A 21,664-nucleotide genomic window follows, 5' to 3' on the forward strand; every position below is an offset into this window, starting at 1 on the left:
GGATATTGAGGCGTGAAAAAGAAAAGGTGGTGGGTTTCACAAGGATAGCCTAGTTTTCTTAGTAAAATAACAACTGAGATTATCTTCTGAGACACAAGAGGGTGGACATGGTTTGGGAACATTGAGGAGCTTTGGAACAACCACTACAAGGAGAGTTATAATTAATCAGGGAAGAATAATTTGATAGTAACCAAATACTTGCTATTTCTCTTCCTTTCCGAGTTGTGCCAACAGCTTAGGTGTCCTCAAGTCCTATCTTATTTTAGAAAGATTCCTTTTTTTCTCCCTTGGGCTATAGGATATGGACTTGAGAAAAGCTGACAAGTGTTCTGTCTCCTATTTCTCATCTCCCCAATCCCAGAGACATACCTGCTTTAGGATAGGAAGAAATGAGTACATCATCAGGTTTGGCTTGGAAGTCCCAGATTTTATTCCAGTAATCACAGGTACTCTTGAACAGAGCAATTCCTCTCACTTGGGAAGCTGTCTCACGGTCCATCAAATTCCACTTCAGCTCCATTGTCTCTTTTTCTTTCTCCTGTGACATCGAGGCAGAGAATCAGCAAAGGAAAATGTGCAAAATAAACTCAGAATTCACACAGATTTATGTGAGTTCTGAGAAGGTGGACTATGCAAATCTTTGCTTGTTTGTTTAATGCCACCCAAGGGAAGTGGGAACTTGGAGGAAGAGTGCATAATGACAGGAAGCCAAAAAGCATAATTAAGATTATTATGATCATCACTTCTTGATTTGGTCTGGGCCAAATTTTTAAACCCTGGGGTTGTTTTTTACCTTGCCAAGTTTCAGCATCAAACTAATACCTATAGGAAGCCTGCTTCTTAACAGACTGAGACCAAAGGTGTTGGCTTCCTTTAAACTCAAGCAAATACAATGATTCTCTGCTTTCTTTATGGGTGCATTATTATTATTATTATTATTATTATTATTAGGCTAGGCAGTGGGGTTAAGTGACTTGCCCAGGGTCACATAGTAGTAAGTGTTATGTGTCTGAGTCCAGATTTGAACTCAGGTCCTCCTGAATCCAAGGCCAGAGCTGCATCCACTGTGCCACCTAGCTGCCCCCCTGGGCGCATGATTCTTACAGAGACTGGGGAAAAACTGACAAATGTGAATTTCTATGATTTTTGCCATTATATGATTCAAGAAAGAAGTGGATAAGTCAAGAAGATCTGGGTTCAAATCTTACCTCAGACACTTATTATGTGACTCTGACCGAATAATTTAGCATTTCTGAATCTCAGTTTTCTGTTCTGTAAAATAATGGGACTAAATGGTCTGTAACTTTGCTTCCAGCCCTAAATCTGTAATAATGTGATCTTATCATCAATAAAGATGTCAGTCTCTATGGTAATTCTGGTAATTCCAGTCCTCTCTTTTCCCCTGTTAAGATCCTTTATTAAGGGGAAGACCCATGAAACAGAGCATTTCAGGTAGGGCAGTGTTATACCTACTTAAGGAGTATTAAACCAGACAAAAATAAAACATGTGACATAGGCAGTAGCAAATGTTTTCAGAGATTCCTGTGATATCCTAAGTGGAGAGGTGTAGAAGCAACCCTCCCTTTCAGCTGCTCAAGGACTTGTGTGTCTAGTGAATAAAGTCTTTATATAAGGGATGGAGGCTGGACTTGTGATTTCACTGCTACAGGGAAGTCCTGGGTAGAAAAGCCCCTCTACCAATGCAGTGTGGCACCTTCTCTATGGCTTATGCAGTTAGAGAGTTATCTAACTCTTGGAGTGGTGAAGAGTCTTGCTCAGGGTCCCACAGCCAGCCTTTGTCAGAGATGGGACTTGAAGGTTTCCATAAAGTTGTTGGTGAGTCATTTCAGCCATGTCTGACTCTTGGTGACTCCATTTGGGTTTTTTTTGGCAAAGATACTGGAGTGGTTTGCCATTTTCTTCTCCAGATCATTTTACAGTTGAGGAAACTAAGGCAAATAGGGTCACACAGCTAATGAATGTCTAGGCTAGATTTGAACTCAGGAAGATGAATCTTCCTATCTCCAGGTCATTGAGCCACCTACCTGCCTCTCCATAAAATGGAGAATGTGAAATTATCAAAAATTTGTAGTTGACAGATTTCTGTGAGAACTAGGGAAACAATAGGGTAGAAAAGTTGTAATAATAGCTCTCACTTTTATTTTCTAAAGCCAAGGCAAAGGTGTTATAAGGATTTTATCATAATTTTTCCTTTTGAGTTTTAATATCAACTGGAAATCTCTCCTGCTGTAGTGATAGTTGTTGTCACTTCCATTGAAACAACCCACCATCAATGTGAACTAAGACTGACAAGGATAAATGGGAATGGAGTGAGCCATATCTTTATTTCCAACTAATTTCTTGGATTTGATATTCTATGATTTTCTTGGGCATCTCTAGTACTCTTTGTCTTCCTACATTGTGGCTACTCTCTATGATATCTAGAGCATCCAGAGATGCTGGCCCTGGAGTCAGGAAGACTCCTTTTTTTTTTTTCCCCATGAGGCAATTGGGGTTATAAGTGACTTGCCCAGGGTCACACAGCTAGTAAGTGTTAAGTGTCTGGTCTGAGATCAGATTTGAACTCAGGTCCTCCTGACTCCAGGGCCTGTGCTCTATCCACTGTGCCATCTAGCTGCCCCTAGGGAGAAACATTCTTGAGTTCAAAACTGACCTCAGTCACTTACTAGCTGTGTGACCCTGGGCACTTAACCCTGTCTGCCTCAGTTTAACTTAACCCTGAGTGCTTCAATTTCCTCATCTGTAAAACGAGTTGGAGAAGAAAATGGCAAACCACTTCAGTATCTTTTCCAAGAAAATCCCAAATGGGGTCATGGAGAGTTGGATATAACTAAAAAAAACAACTGAACAGCAACAATAATATCTAGCTTGGTAGATATATTTATGCCATATTCTTCCTTCCTGTTTCTTTTTATTTATTGCCATTTATAGCCAGTTTCTATTTGGTTCCATGATCAAGCTTCAGGATTAGGCCAACTTATGTTCCCTTCTATTTTCTTTATTTCCGCCAGCTCACCTCTTGACTTCATTTCTTTAATTAGTTTCTCTTCTGTAGAAGATGCAGGCTTTCTCCTCTCACTGGAACAAAATAATCTTTCTTCAGTGGCTCCTTCTCCACTAAACCTCCATTCCCCCAGGGTTTTAGTTCTAAACTTTATGGGGAAACAGGTAAGTTTTGGGAGGGAAGAGAGTAAAATAAGGAAAGGAAAATGTGTAACCATATAATGTCTTAATAGTTGTTCTTTGACAAATGTGCCAGAAACTCATCTCATTTGTTTCTTGTTTCCTTTCCTCCTCCATACACATACACTGATTTATGTTTTTTGTTTCTAGAATTGTCCCCACCCAAATTGGTTACACAATTTTCTCACAGAATGTTACCTAGAAACACCCCCCTTTCCTTGATGAAGAAAGCAGAAGAAAAAGAATCTCCAGATCTCCTTTTTGTTTCCCTCCTCACCCTTCAGATAGCATCTTAGGCCCTAGATCTACCTATGCATTGCCTTCCCCCGCAAAAAAGATCTGACTAAACTGTATACATTGCTCCTATCCAGACCTAGGAAGACTTTACATCTCAGAGGGACTTCCAGCCTGGTTCTCTTCATATTTACCACACCTTTCATCTTAGCTCCCCCTGAAGGGCAAACTAACCAGCATAACTAAGCAGTCTGAGTGGAGGTTTCACCATACCTAGAAATACCATGACAAAGTAAGTCATAAAGTCATTTAGGTCAATGTTCCCCCCCATCTGCATTTGCATCTACAACTATAGAGCTACAGCCAGTTCTAGGAAGTGAGGCTTACATTTGGCAGATATCAAAAACAGTTGATAAAAAGGTTTGAGTGTAAACCCTTAGCTATTTGCACTTTTTTTTTGTTCTAGCTTGACTTATTTAATAAGGGTAACAAATGCAGAGATGATTCTGTGTACACATACCATTTTCAGCTTATTTTACATTATTTCTTTACTAAATAAAACTTTTCATACCTTCTTGTGGTCTGCTTAAAGTATAAAAACTCCTTAGGTTAGCATTAAATCCCTTCACAGTCTGGATCAAGCCTATCTTTTCTGCTTTATCTTGTCTGATTACCCTTCATCTACTCTATGCTTCAGTGAATTTAAGGAAATGTTTTCTGAGGATGGAATTTGGATCTCTGGACCATGGTTTACATTACAGGAATGCTAAATTCTTGACAAAGGATTGTGTGATGTTTAAAAAGATTCGAGAGACATAGTTTCTGGGTAATTAATTTATTAATAAGGCCAGCAGGTAATTAATAAAAGGATGGCCATTTGGCCATCTCTCAGACCAAAGAAAATCATGGCAGCCCAGACTCACAGTTTATATGCCCTTCAAAACAGTAGGTTGTTCATCAAACAGCAATCAAATTTAATTGGGTAACGTGATTAGAGATGAACTATGTTAAAATGAAGGACTGAGTATCTCTCGGATAGGGAAAGTGTCTCTATACCAGACCATTCATAGCTTTACACTATCAATTCAAAGAATGTATGCCCCATCCAAGCCTGAGCAGAACACTGGGTGGGATCTGAGTAAGATGGATGAGAGTCAATGTCATCTCATTATCAGTAATGTCCTTCTGAAGAAGAGCTGAACTTTTTAAAATGAGGATTTAGAAAAAGGGGAGAGTCTTGAAAGCTCCCCAAGATATTAGCTATTAATAATAATTTCTTATAATTGAGTATACCTGTGAAAGACCAGTAAAATATATATGGGTTTGGAATCTTACAAATTTAGTCAGGAGAACTTTAAATTGGAAAGGAATGAAAAGAGAGAAAGAGCTAAACACTATGGAGAGTACTAATAGAGTAGGAAGGTGAACATTGGTTGTGGAGCCCAGAAATTGACAGGAGATAAAGGAGACCACAATAAAAATATGTCATCAAAGATGTCTACAAAACTGCAGAAACTGGGTAACAAGGAAGTACCTTTCATTCTGTGGGTAGGGGAAATATTTTAACACTCAATTAAAAAGTTTTTTTGAGTTCCAAATTTTCTCCCTCCTTCCATTAAATCCCCCTTCCCAAATATAGTAAGCAATTTGATATAGGTTATATATGTGCAATCATGTAAAACATATTTTCATATTAGTCATGTTGTAAAAGAAGAAATTGACCAAAAGATAAAAAAAACCCATAAAAAAATAAAGAAAGTGAAAAATAGTATGCTTTGATCTGTACTTATACTCCATCAGTTCTTTCTCTGGAGGTAGATATCATTTTTCATCATGAGTCCTTCAGCATTGTCTTGGATCATTGTATTGCTGAGAATAGCTAAGTCATTCATAATTGATCATTGTACAATATTGCTGTTACTTTCAGAGTCAGAATCAGGTTACACAGAAGTTATTTCTTTCTAGGAGTTCCGCACAGGAAAGTGACCTGGGCTAGTGCAGAGGCAAGGGCCAGTCATTCATCTCTGGGTAGCAGAGAGGTAGCACATGATGGTGCAGAGAATCTTGGACAAAAAGGCCACGTCCTTCCTCAGATATTTAATAGCTGTGTGACTCTGGGCTAATCACTTAATATTCTTGAGACTCAGTCTCCTCATCAAATGGGAATAATAGTAGTATCTACCTTAAAGAGTAGTTACAAGAATAGAATTAGATGATGCATGTAAAGCAATTTGCAAATCCTAAAAAATAATCATCATCATGATTCAGGGTAAGGTTTTAGACGATATGAATATTAGCGTACGAGGTGCAGTGGTTAGAGTACTGGGCCTAGAGTCAGGAAGACCTGAGTTCAAATCTAGCCTCTCACACTAGTTATGTGAACTTGGGAAAGCCATTTGATGGCTGTTTGCTTTAGTTTCCTCAACTGTAAAATGGGGATAATAATAGCACCTACATCCCAAGGTTGTTGTAAGTATTAAATGATATATTTATAAAGTGATTAGCACAGGTTCTGGTACCTAATAAGTGCTAAATAAATGCTAGCTATTTGAAATTCTTGTTGGTGTTACTGTTTTTAGCAGCAGGAGAACTGCAGACAGGCAGCAGACAGTTAAGATTACACATCTCAGCTGAAATGCAATAGAGGGGGGTACTGCAATTGATGAAGACTCCGAATAAACTTGAATTTGAGTGTGGGGGCTTGTTGGGACTGCGTACCACCCACACGAACTTTGACGGTGAAAGAGAGAGCCTTAGTGGGGCAGAAGGGTTCCTTGTGTGACCTTGGGCAATCATTTAATCTCTCTTGATCTTAGTTTTCTCATATGTAAAATGAAGCAGTTTGAACTGAGGCCATTCCTGCCTCTTCCCAAGGTTGCTGGTTTATTTATGCAACTCAGGAAGCTCAGAGTGCATGTCTGCCTTTGGGGCAAGTTGTCAGCATCCTGTTTCAGCACTGAGGTGGCAAGAGGAAACTGAAGTTCTCAATCCTGAAATGTAGGATTATCTTGGTTAGCCACCCAGCTGTGTCCTAGATCACTAAAATTTCTAGATCATTTTCTAAGCTGGTTATAAGTAAACCACATGTAGCCTCCTCAGCCCTCCTTGAATCACTACCACTTTTTAGGGATAGTTAGGTGGCACAGTGGATAGAGCACCGGTCCTGGAGTCAGGAGGACCTAAGTTTGAATCCGACCTCAGACACTTGACACTAGCTGTGTGACCCTGGGTAAGTCATTTAACCCTATTGCCTAGCCCCCCCCCCAAAAAAAAGAGTAAATTTCAAATTCCATTGCCTTTCATTCAAAGCCTTATGCAATCTAGCACCAGGGTACTTTCCCGGCTTTATTTTATAAACAGCCCCTACACATACTGAATTTTCTACTCAAAGTGGACAATATTCTGCCTTCTAGACATACACTGTCCTCTCTCCTGCCTCTGAAACTTTGCTTATGTTCCTCTCTATACTTGGAATGGTATTTCTTTTTCCTTTTCACATATTAAATTCCTCCTCATTCTTTAAAGCTTAATTCAGTTGTCACTTTCATAAAGGCTTTCACAGACAGCATTAACTGACTTCACTTGACCCTTTAACAGGTTTCCCTTGACCCTTTGTTTTGCAGCTCTATTATGCACTTATGTGGAGGGCTGGTGGGCAAAGCAAGACTCATTCCTTTATAGAGGCTCAGAACTTTTCAGCTAAATGCTATATTTTCCATCAGCTGCTACACTTGGTTTTGACTCTCCAGCAGCATACTCCTATCCATCAGACCCCCAACACTGTACCCTGTGGTGCACTCACCTTTTTTCAGCTTCCTTTTGTGTATTATCTTCCCTCTTTAGACTGTAAGCTCTTTGAGGTCAGGGACAGACTTTTTTTTTTATCTGTATACCCAGTGCTTAATGCAGTACCTGGGACCTTTGCTGTTTTTCAGTTGTTCAGTTGTATCCAACTCTAAGTGACTCCTTGACTTTTGTCCATGGGGTTTTCTTGGCAAAGACACTAAAAGAGTTTGCCATTCTTTTCTTCAGTGTGCTCCAATTTTACAGATGAGAAACTGAAGCAAATAGGGGTTAAGTGACTTGTCCAGGGCCACACAGATAATAAGTGTCTGAGGCCAGATTTCAACTCAGATCTTCCTGATTTCAAGCCCAGTGCTCTAACCACTGCCCCACCTAGCTGTCCCACCTAGCATATAGTAGGTGCTTAAATAAATGTTTATTGACCAACTAACTGTAATGGGAAGAATTCAAGAACTGGAGAATTCAAATTTTGGGCAAATAATTAAATCTTTTTGAGCCATATCTTCTTCATCTGTAAAATAAGGGAGTGGACAGGATGAACTCTAAGTTTTGTTGTATCTCTTACACCATGATCCTTATATTATTATCATCAGCATTTGTGCCTTTGCCATCAACTAGGCTTTATGTACCTTGAGTGTAGGGATGGTGTGTCATGTCAATTCCTTCTGCGCCTACCACAATGCTCCATGTACAGTCTAGGCAAGTGTTTTGGATCTATGATCTAATGGTATCTCTGTGCCTCAGTTTCCTTATCTAACTTGGATGGTTAGGTTAGATGACTTACAATGTCTAACTCCATGATGCTACAAGGTTGACTTGTTGGGATCCTAGAAAGCAGAACTATAAGTCTAAGGCAAAATAAACAAACAAAACCCAAAAACACACAAAAAAGGAGTCAGCAGCAAATGGTATCATGCAAAAATTGAAGGATTGTGGTTTGAGTTTGATTAAAGAGCTTTTGCAATCTCTCAGATTCCACAAATTGGTTCATAAGTTGGGCCATGTGACACTAGTTCTATACTCCTTGATCCTCCAGATAGAAACAGTTACAAACAGCTTCTATGAGCCTCTACTGTTGGGAAGACAGTTGGAACTTCCAGGGTGAGAAAGCAGCTGACATGGTAGTAATGTCCAGAGAGTCAAAATTGGTGGCAATGTCACTAATTTTTACATACATTTAAAAGGATATAATTTTATATTTTTCTTTTTAAAAAGTTACAAACAGCTTCCATGTCTCTCTCTCAACTGTCTCCTTGGCAGAAGATAATGGCTGTATCCAGTCATTCTAGAGAGCAATTTGTTACTATGCCCAAAGGGCTATAAAATTGTGCATACGCTTTAACCCAGCAATATCACTTCTAGGTCTGTATTCCAAAGAGATCATAAAAACAGGAAAAGGTCCCACGTGCACAAAAATATTTGTAGCAGCTCTTTTTGTGATATCAAAGAATTGGAAATTGAAGGGATGCCCATCAATTGGAGAATGGCTGAACAAGTTGTGGTATGTGAATGTAATGGAATGCCATTGTGCTATAAGAAATGATGAGCAGGCAGACTTGAGAAAAACCTCAAAAGACTTATATAAATTGATGATGAGTGAAATGAGCAGAACCAGGAGAACACTGTACACAGTGGGATGTTGTTATGGGATGACTAACTTTGATAGACTTAGCTCTTCTCAGCAATGCAAGGATCTAAGATAACTCTAAAAGACTCATGATGGAAAATGTTATCTACATCCAGAGAAAGAACTATGGAGTCTGAATGCAGATGGAAGCATACTACTTGCTTTCCTTTTCTTTTGTTGTTTTGTTTCTTCATTCTTGTGGTTCCTCCCATTAGTTCTAATTCTTCTTTACATCATGACTAATGTGAAAATATGCTTAATATCAATATATCAGTAGAGCCTATATCAGATTGCACTCTGTCTTGGGGAGAGGGAAGGAGACAGAGGGGGAGAAAATTTAAATCTCAAAATTTTAGGGAAGTGAATGTTGAAAACTAAAAATGAGTAAATTATTACAAAAAGATAATGTCTCTATTAGAGAAGTGACAGATAAGTGGGCATATGCAATCCATTTAAACAAAAATAATATTTCTATTACTTAACAATTGGAACTTTTGCCATAGGTATGGTTTATCTATTTCTTTAAATAAAAACATAACTCTTTATTAAAACATTTAAACTTAGATAATAAGAAAATACTATTGCTTAAAAAATAAGTTTTAAAGAAAATAAAACTTTAGGCACAATATTTAAGTGCTGTACCCATGGCTCATTTTTGTTATTATTTTTTATTTCTAGTCCTTCCTCTACTTGCCCTATTTTGGTTTCAAAAAGAGAGGTCTTTGACTATTCTCTCTTTGAAAAGAAACCTTAGTCTTGCTGTCTCTAATTCCAGGACACTAGACCATGCTGCTTCTCTGCTACTCAGAGACTGGTACTAGATACTAGCCCTGGGCTTTTTCAGACTTCATGAATATTGGGAAGGAGTACTCTTTTTTTTCCTTCTAGGCAATGGGGTTAAGTGACTTGCCTAGGGCCACACAGCTAGTAAGTATCAAGTGTTTGGTCTGAGGCTGGATTTGAACTCAGATCCTCCTGACTCCAAAGCCAGTGCTCTATCCACTGTGCCACCTAGCTGCCCCAGGAAGGAGTACTTTCTATTCAACCAGATTCTATATTGAAATGCAATCCAAAAATCCAGGGCTTGTCCAGAGCTTTGTTCTACGGTTTAAGTTGACATTGAATTCCCTCATGCCTTCCTTCATGACCGTAAACTATATCACGATTTTCTTTTTTTTTAAGTTAAAAAAATATAATAACAAATATACAAACTTATTCCTCTCTCTTGTGGGAGGCATAATTCTCCTCCCACCTTTCGGACTCTCTGGAGAGGGTAAGAGGATTATTAACTTCATAGCTTAGTTTGTTTCCTACAGTGCACAGACCCAGTTCAAAGTCCAAACCTCCTATTTGGCCCAGGTTTGCTGGCTTCTCAGGACTTTGTTGCCAGGCTGACTCATTGCAAATCATCCCACTTGCAATCCTGTCTCCAAGCTCACCATGACATGAACTCTCAGCGAGGATCATCTCAGTCACCTAAACCTGAGGAAGACAACACAGAACAGAAACACACACACACACACACACACACACACACACACACACGCACCCCTCTGCTACTGATTTCTTAGAGCCAAGATAAAAGAGAAGGATCAAAGGAAGGCTCATTCTTCCTCTCTCATTGTTTTACTTTATGGCTTCTTCGCTGTGGGTGAACTGGGATCTTTCCCTTCTGGACACAATCAGTTAGAAAACACTCACTAAAACTATGGCTTACTCCATTCTCTTGCTACTCACCCTCTTCACCCTTAGCTCATGATGAAGGCAGGGGTCTTTTAAACAAGTAATATCATTTTATAGCAATACTCAGATATAGTTAGAAAGATAGCCACCAACACAGCTCTCATTTACATTAGGCTTTATACTTTGGAAAACATTTGTCTTTAAAGGGGGAGAATAAACGCATAAAAAGGAGCTGAAAAACTAGGTTGTGAGGGCAAAGTCCAAAGAGTCAGAGGCAGAGTTGGGAGAAGAATGAAGAATGGCTGGCCTAGTCCCCAAAATGGAGGCTCTAGGTAGGAAGAACTCACCAGTAGGAGAAGGAAGCTGCAGGGGCAAAAGGAACTTCCAAGGTGAAACGGCAGATGACATGGTGGTAATGTACAGAAAGTCAAAAGTGAAACCAACACCATTACTATTTTATATATATTCCTTGAAAGCTTGCTAGCATTTTTTTTTTTAGGCAACTGGGGTTGAGTGACTTGCCCAGGGTCACACAGCTAGTAAGTGTCAAGTGTTTGGCCTGAGATCAGATTTGAACTCAGGTCCTCCTGATTTCAGGGCCAGTGCTCTATCCACTGTGCCACCTACCTGACCCATGCTTGCACCTTTTCTAGGCCCTCACTGATCACCTTAAACCTACAACATAGTCCCATCCTAGTGCCAGGAAGAGGTGGTGAATTGCTAAACTTTTGATTTCACTTCTCTGAGAGGTCCAGTGTGTAGGACAGGGCTTTTGAAATTTTGTCCCAGTTGATCCTTTCTCCCAGCTACCCTTCACACAGAGTCTCCACTCATATTGAAATTTTATATACCTGTCCTTGCCCCACTAAATCTCAATCTGTAGTAAGGAAGGCTCCAAATCAGTCCATCCTACTTTACCTCTCCTCTCTTGCTTTCAGACTGGTCACTGCTTAGTATTTCCTTAGCCCTTAAAAGCTATACACAATGATTTCATTATCATCATTACTAGTAATGTCACAAAGTTAATTGAGAGAGTTAAAATTGTCACATAATAATGTAGAAAAAGACCACAGATTTAGAGCTAGAAGCAACCTCAGAAACCATCTAATTCAAGCCCATTCATTTTCAGATGAGGAAAAAGAAAGGTAGTTGCCCAAGGTCACACAGGCCTGGGATTTGAACCAAGGTCATCTGTGCCCAAATTTAGCCTCTACCACTTTGTGATGCTGCCCATTGACATTACTAATGAAACACAATCTTTGGTAATGCTAAAATAGTTACCAGTTGTGATGATGAGAAACAAATGCATGAACTTAAAAGAATATGTTTGTACTTTGCTGACCCATAATTTCCTTATCTGAAGCCTAATACTAATAATATGATTTTAACTGCACTGAATTACTCTTTACTGTAATGCTGCTATATTTATGGTAAATTAGAATTTGAACTTCCACTCAGGATGACAGAAACACACACACACACACACACACACACACACACACACACACACACACACACACACACATATATATATATCCTCCTTCAGTGAAGCAGCCTTTTCAGCCTTAGCATCAGGTAGCATTAGGGGGCAGAGAATCTGTCTGGCTTGTCTCCCAAGTACTTAACATTGACATAATAGAAGCGCTTTTCTAAGTTTGCCTAAGAAAAAGTAGGACATTCATTCAGGCATTCTAGACCAATGTTCCTTGTCTTCATTCCCCCTCCTCCCCAATCACCCCTTCCCCATATTGCAATGCTTTCCCCAGGGGTGGAGGACATTCTGGCCTCAAGCCTTCCCATTGCCTGCTTGTATGAATTGTCCATAAATTTAGTGCTCTTAAGTGGGGGATTTCTCCTATTACACCTAACAATCTGAAATGGTCTTACCTATTTAAAGATAGGATTCCAAATGTTGAAATGAGTTTGCTAACTTTTCACAATGTCACCATCATTCTATTTGATGGTCGCACTTTTCTTTGTCCTATGGTTCCTGAAAGGAAGATAGAATAAAGAATTTAAGACTCGGGGATTGCTTCTCTGTGTTTAAAAAAGTAACATTTCTCACTAAGCTCTCCCATAAGAAACTAGAGATATTGTTACTGTATCTTTAAGAGTCAAATAGAATGTTGCAGAAAAAGGTGGTTTGAGTTGTAAGTTTGGTTACTAGTTGGAAATGTCTTGTAATGAGGGGGTTTTCCATGTGCATTCAGAGAGTCTATGTGAGATAATCTTAGACAATCAATGAAGAGTCTGGGAGGAATGGCTGGCTTCCAGGGTGTTCTGGAAAGATTATTTCCTGGGTTAACTGAAGAGATTAGAAAGGAAAAAAAAATAAGATAACATTTTCTGAGGGACTGAATTTAATTCTTATCTTGAGGAAGACAATATGTGGTGGATTCTTGAGAAACTTTAATCAGTATTTGGAGGGATAGGAATTGTGAAATTATGCAGTTCAAAGTGGTCATCTGGTGTTCCACTGAGAGGGCAACTATGTGGCACAGTGGATAACATGCTAGAGGTGGAGTCAGGAAGACCCGAGTTCAAATCCTGATTCAGATACTTAGTATGTTACCCTGGGTAAATCACTTAACCTTTCGCAGATTCAGTTTCCTTCTATATAAAATGGGGATAATAATGGCACTCTCCTCACAGGGTTGTTGTGCAGATCAAATGAGAAGATATATGTAAAGTATTTTATCAGCCTTAAAGCCATATATTAACTCTAGCTATTCCTTGAAGCTTCGAAGCTTTGAAGTAACTCTGGCTGTGATCTTTCTCATAGCCAAAATATTGTGAATAATTATTTTTATTATTGATTTCATTTGCATGTACATTAAAAATTAACATTTAATAATAGGAGATTAAGGAATTTACTATAAAGAAATAGTAGTAATTACTACTTGGGAAATTACTGGGAAAGGAGGTTTCTTTTTTATTAATATTTAATGAAATGGAGTAGAGACTTGAGCTAATTAATTAATGAGAAAGCAGTTATAATTGTATTAATTTAAAAGAAGATAAACAAATGTATCTCTGGGTTTCCCTAGGATTCAAGATAATATGGAAACAAGGTACGTAGCAGGTTGAGAGGTGACCTACAAATAAGGTTGGCAGACTTGTGTAACCCTATTATGTTTTATCTCCTTGTTACAGAAGTAGTTTCCTAGGATATAAAAAATCCTAGCATATTAGTATGCTAATATTATATTCTAAGATATACATTAATCACAATAGAGAAAGTTAATCTATACAAGCACTCATATGCAAAAGTGACATAGACAAGTCATCTGTAAACATGGAAGATAGCCATAGATAACTTTTGGGGCATATCTACAGAAAACACTCAATCCTTATTTTGGCAGTTATTATATAGTTTCTCATGAGTCCAGATTTTTAAAATCCTTCTTGTTTTTCTCTTTTCCTATCCTTCTCTTCTAGTCTAATAGAATGATCAAAATTCTGGTAATAGAAAAGAGAGGTTAAAATCTGTGATAGTTTACAAACTGGGAAATACCATAAAAATTTTCTTAACGTTAGCCAGTCATTCCACTGGTGCAGATTAAAATCCATCCATGTTTTCTCACCCTGAACTCTCCCTGTCCATGTCCATCTATAAGTTTTCCAGAGGAGATCTTCCCAACATGCTAGGGACCTTCTGTTTGTTCTTTTAATATTTTGGCAAGTGGACCACTTGGCCCAGTTCTCTATCTGCTATACCACTGTGTGTATAAGAGATGCACATTCAAATGCATCAGGTTGAGGCAATGTATTAGATGCATTCATTAAAATTCTCCATCTCTTTCCTAGCTCCTAATTTCATCCTTCCACCCTGATAAACATTCACGATTAAGTTCAGTCTCCTTGGCCCAGTCTTTAACATCCTCTACAGTATGGCCTCTAACTGCTTTCTTAACCTAACTCTTCCGCTGGTTCTCTTAAAAAGAGTTATACTTTTTGTTTGAGCAAACTGTCCGCTAGCTTTTCTGCATATAATCCATGGGAACTCTTGCTCAGATACTACAAAAGTTAGGTAGATAGGAGGATTTGGATAAGAAATAGACTTCTCAGTACTTTTGTTTTTGTTTTGGAGGCAGGGTTAAGTGACTTGCCCAGGGCCATACAGCTAGTAAGTGTCTGAAGCTAGATTTGAACTCAGGTCCTCATGACTTACCTCCCAGTACTTTGGGAAGATTAAGCTTTGTATTCCATAGACACAGTGTAGGTTTTCCCAAACATCCATTTTATGAAGCAAGCAAACTGTTCCCCCTATCCCTTGAACTATTTTTTGTAAGCGTGAGAGAGGCTGACAAATCTTCTAGGTCTCATTTCCTGTTCCACAGGCCTCGTTTACATACTTGCTTTGGATAGGAAGAAATGAATAGAACATTAGGCCTACTAGCTTTGAAATCCCAGATTTGATCCTAGTAGTTGCAAATAAACCTTGTCATGGTAATTGCCTTCACTTGGGAAATTTCATGAAGTGGCCGTGAACTCCATTCCAGATCCATCATTTCTGTCATCTTATTCCTGGCCATTGAGATAGAGAAGTGGCAACAGAAAAAGTTTTGAAAAGAAAGCCCAAGACTGACACAGATTTATATGGACTCTCAGAACATGAGAAGACATTAGATAGAGAAAGCAGTTACATCCTTGATTTCTTGTTTAGTATTCCAGGGAGCCTGGGAAGGAAAAACTAGAGTTTTGGAAGGCAGAAGGGGATCTCTGATAAATTCCCAAACCAAGCAATTAATATTGCCTTGTCTTGCATAATTCTCTTCCTCTCAGACCAGACTAGAAATGATTCTTTGGTGTAATCATCATAATGAAGTTCACTTCAAAGGATGCTGTTAATTATGGCAAATGTCTCACCTGGGGATGCCAGATTGAAGACTCTGAGAACAGTTGTACCAACAGGGACTATCTTACTAGAGGATGAATTCTTTTTTTAGGTGCCTGTCTCATATGGGTGTTTGGGTACAAAGCTAATTTCCTTTCCCATCCCAAAATAAATGTTTGTCTTTTGGCTGAGGTGTTGTAGCATGTTGGGGCAATGATTTAAAACTTATTTAAAAATGTATGACCTATGAAAAAATATTACTTCTCAAATCTCCAAGATCTGCCTTCCATAGTGATCTCTTCTGCATCCCCCACCTTTCCCTATTTGTGAAAGGGAGATGAGTGCAATGAGATGCTCTGTCTTAAGTTCTTGGCTTCATTTCTTGGCCACTTGGGGAAAGTTTTTCACTAATGATGAGGAGTATGACTGAAGCTAATTTGTGAAGTCAGTAATGTTCATCTTTGGTTTCCCACCTGTCTTTTCATTCCCTTCTCCTGGATCCTGGACTTCTTTCTAATCCCTTTTGCATATTTTCCATAATCCCATTTATCTGTCCTTTGTCATATTTCCATAGTACACTCAGTGGTACACTAAGATGTTGGTTGATAATTGCTTAAGTTGTTAATACATACATTCCATTTTAATTGGTGATTCCTTAAGGTTGAAAGCCTTAAAGATCCAAAGAAATCTTTGGATTCCAACTATTGGAATTTTTCCATGATAGGTGGAGGATGAAATATTTTGGGGTGGGAAAAATATTCCCAACCCTGATGAAAGTACAGATTATTATAGCCTTCTACTCATCTAGGTTGTAAAGTTGTGATGGCTAAAATCTGCTATTTTGGAAAACGGAATTGGTATTTTTTGTGTTTAGGCATTCTTAGCCTAGGGTCTGTGGACATGTGTTAAAATATATTTTGTTACCTGTATTTCAGAATAATTAATTGACTTTATAATCCTATGCATTTTATTTTGTGCATTTAAAAACATTATTCTGAGAAGGGACCATAGGCTATATCAAATTCCATGATGCAAAAAAGGTTAAGAACCCTTTCACCCTCCCTTTTTTTGGTGTATGTGTGTTTATGCCCTTTTGTGTTCTTGAGTTGTTCGGATATGGAATCTGGATGGCTTATTAACAGGAGTTATCATGTCTTCAAAGTTAGGTACCAGAAGGAAACAGGACTTTTTATTCTCTAAGACCTACATTTTTGGAATGTTCATAATATTGATCTACCAGAAAATAAAAACAGAGTATTCTCAAAACACAATGTGAATGGATGAATGCTGGTTATTGTTTAGAAGTTTTCATAATCTAATTGTGACATCACACACCATATCAGACCTCCAGGAAGGGAAGGAAAGGACAGGATTTAGAAAGGCGTGGGATACTTTTAGCACAACTAGGGGAGGGTATGGTGGGGGTAATTATGTTGTGAGATTAAGAAGTTAGTAACTGTTGCCAGTATCTCTAACCAGAGTACTAACCTCTCTCTTGCTCTGAGACTGCCCACTCTGTTCTGGAATTCCATAAGGATACACTGTGACTTTGACTCTAGAGTAGAATGTGTTGACAGAAGACAGAGTTGAGAGCTTCATTTTTATTTAGGAGTGCAGTTCTGGGGAGTCTGGTTATTTGGATTACTTTCTCTGTGTTTGTCTACTGTGTTGTATACATTTCTGGTAAAAATATTATGCATTAGCCTGTGCTATAAACTTCTTGTGGCATTATATGCAGAAGATTTTTTGATACCAATTTTTAATCTGCTGAGTTTCTTCATCATTATTATATTCCTTTTCCTCTTGGTTTGAGATGACTTACTTTTTCTTTCCACTTCTTCCCTTATTTTCTCTCATGAATTTTTTTTTTTTGCTTATTTGGTTTAATTTTTTCAGCATATTTAGTATCCATTTAATTTGTTGTTGTTTAATCATTTTAAGTAGTGTCCAACTCTGTGAGCTCATTTGGAGTTTGCTTGGCAATGATAATGGAATGATTTGCCACTTCCTTCTCCAGCTCATTTTTATAGGTGAGGAAGCTGAGGCAAACAGGTTTAAGTGACTTGCCCAGGATCACAGAACTAGTAAGTGTCTGAGGCTGAATTTTAGCTTAGACCTAACTGTGCCACCTAACTGTCCCTGATTTTTTTTGTTCAGTTGTTTTTCAGTCATGTCCAACTCTTTGTGACTACATTTGGGTTTTCTTGGCAAAGGTACTGGAATAGTTTGCCATTGCCTTCTCTAGCTCATTTTACAGATGTAGAACTAAGGCAAACAAGGTTAAGTGACTTGCCCAGGGTTACACAGCTAGTAAGAATCTGAGGCCAGATTTGAAGTCAGAAAAATGAGTCTTCCAGATTCCAAGCCCAGCGCTTTATCCACTCTTGTTTTCTCTGCAGAGAATGACATTTACACTGGAAATGACAGAACAAAAATTGCTAATAGGGAGTTGATATCTAAAATAAGTAAGAATAGGAAGAGAGCAATTCATTGCCCTTGTATCTCATAGGGTTGGAATTGGTCAGTGGCAGGGGAAGCTTCTACTTTGGAGAGTATAGCCATGGACAAGAAAATTGGCCCAAGACTGGCTATTTTACTGGAGGTAACATTTTCTCAATATATCTTTCATATAATCATAAACACGCCCTCTCGTCAGTGCCAATCAGAAACTACAGAGGTGGAAGTGGAAATAGAAGGTTAGAGAAAGGTCCTAGTCCTCTGCCTAGACATTTTCTCTCCAACTTCACCCTCTGCTCAAAGGAAACACAAAGCCATAAAACTTACTCAGCACAATTACATTTGGCAATCTAGGGTCTTTTACTCAATCACTCGCAGTAGGCAGTTCTACTGAGGAAAGAGAATGACCCTGTCTTGTTAATGTAAAGATTTATATTGTTGTACCTCATAAGTTTATATTTTTAGAGTCACAGAAAGAATCCAGGGGGAATTTTCTTTCTCATGTTGAAATCACTCAGGTTTCCTATTCTTAAGTCCTGTATGTTAAGTCCTGCCCCATTGAATTCATCATCTGGTTTGGGGATAAAGACAGGGAGAAATCCACCTTCTTAGTGCAGTCCTTCCTGACCCCTGCCCTTGCTGAAAGTGTCACCTAGTTACACCTTGAATATGTTGCTATTCTCTGCTCTTGCTATTCCATAAATTTAAGTGGAGTATTAGCTCTTTGATAGTAGTGACTATCATATTTATATTTCCCCATCAAAGTGATGGTGAAAGCATGGAACCTTACACATTGCTTAATGAATGTTTACTGATTGAGAAAATAGAGAGGATTTCTTCCCTCGCCACAGCTAAGGGAGTTTCTCATTTCCCAGACTCAAACACCAACTGCATCACAATGAGTGACTGACTTTATTCTTACCCTGAATATGCCCAAAGCATCCCATCATGCTTAGGTCTGGGTCTGTTCCTACTGGAATGCAGCATGAGACAGTGGAAAGAATACTGGCTTTGGAGACAGAGGAACTGGATAAAAATCTCTACTCTGCCATTTGCTATCTGTGTGACCTTGGGCAAATCACTTAATGCCATTTAAAACCCAGTTTCATCTTTTATAAAATAAGGGGGTTAAACTAGATTGAATGTCCCTTGCAACTTTAAATGTCTGATCATGTGATCCCACTGCCCATTATTCCATTGAGGAACAGAAAAATGTGTAGTCAATTAAAAATAGCAATGCAACCGATATATTCTTAAAATTCCTATAGGACAAAATTCCTTCAGAAATGCAAGTTGAAACATTAATGGATGCCATGGAAGAAATACTAAAGGAGAATTACACTGTATCATTGAAATATTAAAAGAACTTAAAGGGACTCAATTAAAAAACACAAGAGATAAATGAAGGAACAATTAGGGAAATGGTAAGATGGTGTCTTTTTTTTTAAATATTAACGCACACCTTATTATATTAAAACCAGGCAATGGTCTGACAATAAAAAGGCTGCTTATGGAATACTGTTATGTTAAACTTTAATTACAGAGGATATGAAATCCTTACAATGAATATTTTCCCCAAAAGAGTTTTAATGGAAACAATTCTTTTTTCTGATTTGACAGCTGCTGCTTTAAAACGTGGATTTACATAAATACTGAATTTTTAAAAAAAACCCCTCAGGGCACAATAAATTGTTTTAATTTAAGCTTGTATCCACATCGCAGCAGCTAGTGGTCCAAGAATCAGAAAAGGCAGTGATTTGCCAGGGAGTTCTGCCAGCCAAATTCTGGGATCTGCAATGCACCCAGGTTTTCCCCCTTTCAATCTTTGTTGAAGAGCTTGAAAGGAGGAAGTGCCAAAACCTAAATCTGTACCAAATTCAAATTGAAGGTTTTGTTCCCGCCATTGAATTCCAAACCTCTTATTAAGCTATGGCAAAGAGCAACCAAGTGAGTGCATTGCTTGTCAAGTCACATTTCTTTAATTTTCAAGGACAAGTCCAATTCTTTCAACTGGAGTGTGTGCTTAGGGAATCTTCAGGCAGTCCTTCCTTTTAACTACTAAAACCTTTGCTAAGCTGGCAGATCTGAGCAATCCTGGGAAATTACTGCTCTTGTCACTGTATCAAAAGCTGAGCTAAAAACACTGCCCACTGCCAGCATCCTGGCATGGCAGGGCTGGTGGAGGGGGTGATCCAGGTTTGCAAACAGTTTAGATACTCATTTCCCAGGCTGGTGATGATTAAATGTAGTTCCAAAAATGAGAAACAAAGGGAGTCAGGGATTTCTTCCAACCCTACCTGGGTTGGCTACTGGCCAGAAGCGAGGAAGTATCACTGAAATGGGGAGACTGATTTTAGAAAGGAGGGTAGAGCAGCACCCCGTGACGAAGGTGGGGGAAGAGAAGACACTGAAAGAACCCTGAATCCCTCACCAAAGGCCCATGTAAGAGAGGGTGGACGAGTGGGTGGGAGAGGGATACAATCTATGCATTGGCCAAAGGTTGTGGGGAAGTAAAATGGCTTGCTGGGGCACCATTTAAAATGGAAAGAATTTAATAATAAAAAATAAAGACACCAGCATTGTCAGCCTTTATTAAAGCCAGCACAAAGGGAGGGGTGACAGATTAGCACACACCCTCAATAGTAGTCCATTAAGCTTCCTGTATCATACTGGAAGTTAAAACCTTTGTGTCTACTTTAATAAACGGCTCAGTGCTGGGATGCTATTGCAGAGGGGTAGGGATGGGGAAAGGGTGGTGGAATCCTTGGCCATATAAGCAGCAAGGTGATTGTGTGATATATTTTTTCACAGTTGAGTTAGATGTGCCACACTGGTTATGACAGTAATAAATTTAAATAGACTTTCTTGATACCAGAAGTTCAACTAAGTGGACAGTGGTTACACATGACAAGATTATTTGTTATAGCACAACTTATATTTCAAATGAAAAAATTAGTATCATTTACAATATCTTAAGATAAATCGCCTTTGAATGGGAACTTCCTTTCCAGTACTTTGAGGTCTACAAGATGCATCTAGAAAATTTACTACTGTGGAAAATGAAGACAGCTTAAAACTGAATAAAGGGGGAAGATTTTTCTTTTTGATTAATTGCTGTAACATTGTCCTTCAGGCGGCTGAGGAAGCTTCATATTTTCTTTAGACATCAATAGATGTAGAAGCTCTTGCAGAATCACTTTGATGCTATATGAATTCTGCCATTTTGCTAGCACGGATATGACTCTGGGGTCCACCACTCCATTAGAACTATTTACTCCATTCATATTAATTTTTGATACAAATCTTACAAATGGGGGGGCTTCTGGATATTTAGGTCCACACTCTATTTTAAGGCTGTATATTCGGTTTTCATAAATTGTTCTTGGAGGCCCAATAATCATTCCTGTCCATCTTGTAAGTGTCATATCTTCATCATCTTCAAGACCCCAGCTAACTGTCCCATCTCCTACTCCTTTCTGACCTCCTTCAAGTTCTTCCAACAGTCGAAAATTTCGAGGGACTTTCACTCCCGAGCCCGTGGTCGCCGCTATCTTGCTTCGCTGCCGCTTGGAGTCCGCCCCTTCTTCTCCTTCCGCCCCTCCCTCTTCCCTTGCCCCCCTCCCCCTAAGATGATGTCTAAGGAAAAAACATCAATGGAATAAGTGAAATTAAACAAAAGAAGAATAAAAGTAAAATGGGAGAAGAAGTTCATGATGTAAAACAAGACTGAAAAATCAAATAATGGACATGCATTAGTGTCTGATTTTGGAACATTATGAATAAATATTAGATATGCTAGAATTCCAGAAACTAGTGAA

The 21,664-nt window shown here is 38.7% G+C and overlaps 1 protein-coding gene and 1 pseudogene across 1 annotated transcript in view; both read right to left on the minus strand.

The window, feature by feature from the left end:
* LOC110203061 (sulfotransferase 1C4-like) overlaps positions 1-645 on the minus strand; it is a 45,076-nt gene extending 44,431 nt beyond the window's left edge. Inside the window, exon 1 of the mRNA XM_020979489.1 lies at positions 370-645. Coding sequence (XP_020835148.1) covers positions 370-547 — 178 coding nt within the window. The 5' untranslated portion in view covers positions 548-645. The remainder of the gene's footprint in view (positions 1-369) is intronic.
* A 19,924-nt stretch (positions 646-20,569) lies between these two features.
* LOC110203062 (ubiquitin-conjugating enzyme E2 variant 1 pseudogene) lies at positions 20,570-21,355 on the minus strand (annotated as a pseudogene).
* Positions 21,356-21,664: the final 309 nt, after the last annotated feature.

Source organism: Phascolarctos cinereus, unplaced genomic scaffold (genome assembly GCF_003287225.1).
Source record: "Phascolarctos cinereus isolate Bilbo 61053 unplaced genomic scaffold, phaCin_HiC Scaffold_7;HRSCAF=346, whole genome shotgun sequence".
Lineage (NCBI taxonomy): Eukaryota > Metazoa > Chordata > Mammalia > Diprotodontia > Phascolarctidae > Phascolarctos > Phascolarctos cinereus.